Genomic DNA, 6,682 nt, shown 5'->3' with positions numbered 1-6,682 from the left:
TTACTGCTTAAAATGTTTTTTTATTTACAAAAATCTAAATGTAAAAACTAAAAATTTAAACGTAATCTAAAAAAAAAAAAAAAATACAATAAAACATTTTATTTATTTGTCAATTAGACTAAGAATGACTAATAACCAGCAGCAGGTTGATCATGTTCAGTTGGCAGAGTTCGTGGTGGATTCTGGGAGCTCTGGTGTACAAGAGAGCCGCCATCAGTTTGGACCCATGCAGTCGTGCGTTGCCAAACGGTTCCTCCAGAATGCCCATCGTGGTCAACATCACACATTTCTAAACACGGACAGAGTCAGAAACACATTAACGTCCCCTGCGTGCCATCTTTCTGTGATTTCATTTAGTTTTTAAGACTTGTGATAAAACTGGATGAGCAGACCAACCTTGGGTGGGTTTAACAGAAGGTGGTGAAAGTGCTTTAGATGTGTTTGGATGCCCATTAAAATGCTGTTGTTTACAGTGTAAGTCTTTTCCAATCCCTGAGAGCACGGGTCAATCACCTGCTCAACACTGTTACATACAAACACACACACTTTAGTAACAGTGAATGCGAGTGTGTGTGATGAAATATGTGTGTGTTACTCACCATGGTCTACGCGTTTCCAACAGTGTGAGTAAAACTTGAGTTCCATTGACAATGCACACTTCACTCTTTTCCCCTTCAAACATGTTCTTCAATAGGACCTCAATGCTCTGCTGTCTGAAACACACACACAGCAGCTGGATTTAGCATTCCATCACTTACTCACCAATGGATCCGCTGCAGTGAATGGGTGCCGTCAGAATGAGAGTTCCAACAGCTGATAAAAACACCACAAGTAATCCACACATCTCCAGTCCATCAATTAACATCTTGGGAAGTAAAAAGCCACATGTTTGTAATAAACAAATCCATTATTAAGATGTTTTTCATTTCAAACCATCCCTTCCAAGTAAACTACAAGTGCTCTATTCATAATACTGCTTTCTTCAGTGAAAACGTCATCTCGTCTGAATCAGGAGAAACATAAGCACAAAACAAGCACAGTTTACAAGCGAAAAGAGTCCAAAACATGTTTAAACAAATATGTTGGTGAATTTTGATGTTTCATGAGACAAGAGATGTGGATTACTGTGATGTTTTTATCAGCTGTTTGGACTCTCATTCTGACGGCACCCATTCACTGGAATGCTAAATCTCTCCAAATCTATTCTGATGAAGAAACAAACTCATCTACATCTTGGAAGGCCTGAGGGGGGGTGGGGGTGGGGTTTGGGGGGAGTACATTTTCAGCTAAAATGTTTATTTTTGGGTGAACTATTTCTGAACTATTCCTAGATAAAGTCTGGGCCACATTGCTGCTTATTTTGACAGACAACTGCACACTTTGAGAGCAAGACACCGTCTAGCTGACATGAAAGGTGACCAAACACAGTTTGCAGTAGAAGTCTGCATTCCTGCGGCTCTACCCGACCAAATTACATTCCCGAATAAAACGCGGTAGTGGTCGGTAACTCTGGTGTAATTTGAACGGGAGCGGGCAGTCTAACAATATCCCATTCCCGACATCCATTTAGAACAGCATATCTGCGCTTTATTCTTATTGACCACCGGTACAGCTTGCGCTCAGGACTGTTATGCACGCATGCTTTAAACGTCACGTGTTTTATTTGCGTGGTCTGTGCGCAGCATGTGCATAACGATGCTCAGAGCAGGCTGTACCGGTGGTAAATATACGGCCCTCAGACAGAACAGGCAGGTTGTCGATGAGTGGTAGAGCAGAATAAGGATGGAGCAAAGTGTGGATGCGCGGTCCATGAAGGACGTTCAACCCGGTTTGCTTATATTTTGCTTAGCCTATAATTTTAAATGAAAGATGTCGTATTTATTTTTCTCTGCGACACTTTTCCTACCGTGTTAACAGAAAAATGTCGAATAAAAAAAAAGACAAATAAAAATAGCTAATAGGTTATTTTTGTACAACCTCTCTGCGACACTTTTTCCCTATTGTGTTGTCAATGTTAAACGAATTGCATCCTGACAAGACAAATACATTTTATTTTCCCTGACACTTTTTTTCCTACTGTGTTGCATAAAATATTAAACGAATTTTGTGTCTTAAGATAATTCATATAAATTCAAGTCAAAGTCAATAAATTCAAAACTCTTGACAAGCCGAATAAAATAACATACAATTTTGTGCAGACTACACTTTTATTTGTAAGCCTATCTCTCTTTCAGTAGCGGAAATTTAAATGTGAGATTCTGGAAACAAGATCTAAATTTAGCGGGAACGGTCGGGTCGGGAAGAAAATTATTCTAAGCGGACAGCGGGTGAACAAAGAGTGAATATATAGCGGGAGCGGGTAGGTGCGGAATAGAACCTTGCGGGAGCGGGACTAAAAAAAAACAGTCCCGCGCAAACCTCTAGTTTGCAGTGGAAGTGTTGACACACACACACACACACACACACACACACACTCACAGCTCTAGTGTTGTGAGCAGAGGGTCGGTCTCTGACGTCTCCTGCAGCACACTGGCCTGATCTCTGCCCAGACGGATGATATCACACAGCGTCTGAGATGCGTTTGACTGCCTCTGTGAACACAAAAACACGTTTATGAATATATGTCTTCTTTTATATGTATTAATATATATTTGAGAGATGGAATCAAATGTTTTGGTTTCACAAGGACTTTTTCAGTAGCAACATCAAAAAAACATCACTATTACTAATCATCATACCTAGTAAGAGCTTTGAACAAACGCTACACTGCAAGTATTAAACGTTGTGTGTTTGTTGTGTAGTTCATTCTGCAGAAAATGTGAAACTGTAGTGACTGACCTCACTGTCACTGTGAGGGTGTATCAGCTCAATGAGTCTCTGGATCAGCCTCTCTTCATTCAGCCACTGAAAACAGAGGACATGAAATATCAAAACAAATACACACACAGATAGAGGGGTTTCTTTAGTTTTGAGCACTTTTATGTCTCAGGGTTGACATTTTTTCTTTTTGTTTTATGAAGGTCACATTACAATTGTCTTGGAAACTTTTAGAATACCTTCATCTAAACAACTACAGATTTAATTGTTTTTCCTCTTGCCACACTTTAAATATAAATTCGGCAAACATATTTATATTATATAATTGTATTGTATATGACGAGATGAATTATAATTATATTATATAAGATCATATATTATTCACATTCAGATATACAGATTTATAAGAACTGAAATAATCAAAAAAAGCCTTTAAATGTTATAGTTTTTTTTTATTCTTATTAAGAATTAAAATGATCAAAAGTGACAGAGATACTTAATGCTACAAAAGATTTCGATTTCAAATAAATGCTGTTCTTTTGAACTTTCTATTCATCAAAGAGTCTAGAAAAATAAAATGTATCAATTTCCACAAACATATGAAGCAGCACAACTGTCTTAAACACTCATAATAATAATAAATGTTTCTTGAGAAGCAAATCAGTATATTATACTGATTTCTGAAGGATCATGTGACACTGAAGACTGGAGTAATGATGCTGAAAATTCAGCTTTACGTCACAGGAATAAATTACATTTTAATGTATATATTACAACAGAAAATAGTTATTTTAGATTGAAATAATATTTCACAATATTACTGTTTTACTGTAATTTTTGATCAAATAAATGCAGCCTTGGTGAGCATAAGAGACTTCTTTCAAAAACATCTTACAGACCCCAAACTTTTGAATGGTAGTGTAATATGATTTAATTGTGTCTATTTAGGATATAAAACACTAATAAAATAGCCTAAATAATGCTTAACGGGCCATTTCCAACACTGCGATTTCCACCACAGTACAATTACAGCACATTTTATTGTATGAGATTTGCTGAAAGCATTAAAACGTTCACAAAAATTACAGAATTTTTCTGTGATGAATACTGGACATTGTTAGTAGACAAATCAAATAAACTGTGAGAGTGTAAGAGAGTTTATTTTTCACAGAGCTGAAGTGTCCATTGTAGAAACACCTATAAATGAATCAGTAGGTCGTGTGTGCACTCACAGTAAGCACTTCCTGTCTGAGACAGGCGGGCTCCACGCTGCTAATGAGACGCAGCACTAGATCCATCATGGCCGACGTGTCCAAGTGTTTCAACACCTGCCCTATAAAATCCTCCTTCTTCTTTAGGAAACCGATCACCTGATAAATAAAGTGAATGAACAAAGAGGAGAATGAAAGATTCATGCAGAAACAAATCAAATATTTTCACATGAAAAAGCAGACACGTTTACGTACCTGCTCTGTTTTGCGGGTGATGAGGTTCCCGAAGGTCTTACTGAAGAAGGAGGCCAGTAGAGGGTTCAGCGGTGACGTCTGCTCTAGGTAACTATAGAGTGTGTTCAGCAGAGACTCGTCCCCACCAACTTTATCATTGATGAGGGACACATCGCATGTCAACAACTCACATGCTACATTAGCATACCTGCATGAGAGACAGAGAAAAAAACAATATATGCCTAGTGGATGACTGATATATATTGCAAATAAATTCAGTATATAATGCAAATATGTAAGATTTTATTTAATAAAATATCCAAAAACCACTAGAACCACTACTATTTTGCTGACTTGTGTACTTGCATTATCCCAAATGTTTCGAAGAATGTTTAAATCCAGAGAAATAAGCAATTTTAACTAGTCTCACGGAGCGTGTCCATAGTGTCATTGTGTCGCCTGCCAATGACGTCATAACCCCTCGATTTCCGGAAACACCAAAGACGCTTTAATATGTTGTGCATTTTAATAGACCGGTGACGACCACACAGAGTAGCATTATAACAGAACTCAAATGTATCTAGTATGATAAAACAGCGCTGCTTTACCCCACATACGCACGACCGGAAGCAGCGGAAGCGGTCGACTGTGGCATAATAAAAGCTCCGCTGCTTTCGAGCCGTGTGTCACGTTCGTTCAGCGGCCTCGTTTTGCTTCGACGGCTTTCAGCCTCACCCTGCTTCATTCTACTACGTTAATAAATCATTAGCTCATCCATGAACACGATTTCTGCCCGAGTCCCGTCGGATTGCATCGGCTGTGGGGATGAAGACAACAACTCCCATGATTCCACAATCAGTCACGGTGTCATCAAACTACGCATTTGTTTGTTTTGAATACGTGCCCTCTAGCGGCGAAAATTACATATTGTGCCTTTAACTCTTTCCCCGCCATTGGCGAGTTATCTCGTCTTTTACAAGAAAACGCTTCCACGCCAAAGACGAGTTTTTACGACTTTCCGTGTTTTCACTGTTATACACTTGGGGGCGCTATTATGCTTCTTCTGAACGAGTACAAAACCTCCCGAACAAAAACACACGTGGACAGGACGGAGAAACACGCGATCTCTTATGTAAACAGATGCATATGAAAAATAATGCGATCATCAGCAATAGACAGCATATAAATGAAAACTGCATAATGTCACGGAGTAAAATGTTGATCCAGGAAGTCGTATATGTCTGTGCAAGCTTTGGAGCCAGCGATTTACTGGATTTATGCTTTGATAATCGTACTGAATATTATCCAGATGTAGTTTTTGATAAAAATGTGATTTTATCACCTTTTTGCTTAAAATAATGCATTTTTTATTAAACCTAACTATATTCAAGTGTTGATAAAAAAAAGAATGCTTTAAGCTTGAATAAAAATGTTTTTTGTTTAAAAGCAGAGGCTCTGATCTTTATTTTGGTGTATTGCATATTCAAATATTCATACAGAAAAATATACTGGAGGCCATCAAATATTAGTGAAAATCATCAAAATCGCTGGCGGTGGCTGGCAACTTTAAAAAAAAAATGCTGGCGGGGAAAGAGTTAATGGGTATACATTTATCTTATATCATATTTACTGGAAATTCACTTAAGATATTTAGGAACTGGAAATGTTTGTTATCCATTGACAAGGCTGTCACGTGTTACGTTAACTAAGACTATCATTAATTGTTTTCATTAGTAAATAAAGCTGAAATAAAATAAAACAAAAATATAATTGAAAAACTTGAACTCAAAAAACTAACTAAAATTTACAAATAGAAGTTTAAATAGAAGTAAACTTACAATAACTGAAATAAAAAATGTACTAAAGCAAATTAAAATAAAAATGAACTGAAAATATAAAAATAACTGCTAAATATATTTTTAGCATGTAAATAATACAGAAATAAGACTGGACCAAATCTTAATTATTCAGCCTGGCTAATAAATTGATAGCGTACATGAATCAATCAATCAATAAATATTTCAACAAATTACGTAATCTCCAATTGACCAAATATCAAATCCTTTTATTTAAGAGCAGCTCATCTCTTCACTCACTTGTAGCGCAGTCTCTCCTCCCGGTCAGCAGGGGGCTCAGTAACACTCATTTTACATACAGCACACAGTGGAAATTACATGAATATGGCAGTGGGCAACTGCATAAAGTGCAGCATAATTTGAAATCACGAGTTTAAAGTTTGTCGACCGCGCGTCTCCAGTGAAGCTGAACTCTCCTCATGTCTGCATTCAATTCACACGGATCGACCGTCGCCCAGAGAACACGCGATCATGCAGGATACAAATGCACACTTCACAAGATCTCACAACTGGATCCGACTAAGTTTGCAAGCTTTGTGAAATTAAATGTTCATTAGTCATTCA

At 37.5% G+C, this 6,682-nt stretch overlaps 1 protein-coding gene across 1 annotated transcript in view; it reads right to left on the bottom strand.

The window, feature by feature from the left end:
• The window catches only part of LOC107600605 (serine/threonine-protein phosphatase 6 regulatory subunit 2-like), an 18,976-nt gene extending 12,568 nt beyond the window's left edge, over positions 1-6,408 (bottom strand). The window contains exons 1-9 of the mRNA XM_016292541.1: positions 6,359-6,408; positions 4,284-4,470; positions 4,050-4,187; positions 2,839-2,904; positions 2,479-2,591; positions 600-713; positions 397-523; positions 130-289; positions 5-6 (exon numbers count right to left, since the gene is read on the bottom strand). Coding sequence (XP_016148027.1) covers positions 5-6; positions 130-289; positions 397-523; positions 600-713; positions 2,479-2,591; positions 2,839-2,904; positions 4,050-4,187; positions 4,284-4,470; positions 6,359-6,408 — 957 coding nt within the window. The remainder of the gene's footprint in view (positions 1-4; positions 7-129; positions 290-396; positions 524-599; positions 714-2,478; positions 2,592-2,838; positions 2,905-4,049; positions 4,188-4,283; positions 4,471-6,358) is intronic.
• Positions 6,409-6,682: the final 274 nt, after the last annotated feature.

This window comes from Sinocyclocheilus grahami, unplaced genomic scaffold, assembly GCF_001515645.1.
Source record: "Sinocyclocheilus grahami isolate Dianchi unplaced genomic scaffold, SAMN03320097.WGS_v1.1 scaffold14.1, whole genome shotgun sequence".
NCBI classification, from domain to species: domain Eukaryota; kingdom Metazoa; phylum Chordata; class Actinopteri; order Cypriniformes; family Cyprinidae; genus Sinocyclocheilus; species Sinocyclocheilus grahami.
This window is presented reverse-complemented; position numbering and strand designations above follow the sequence as displayed.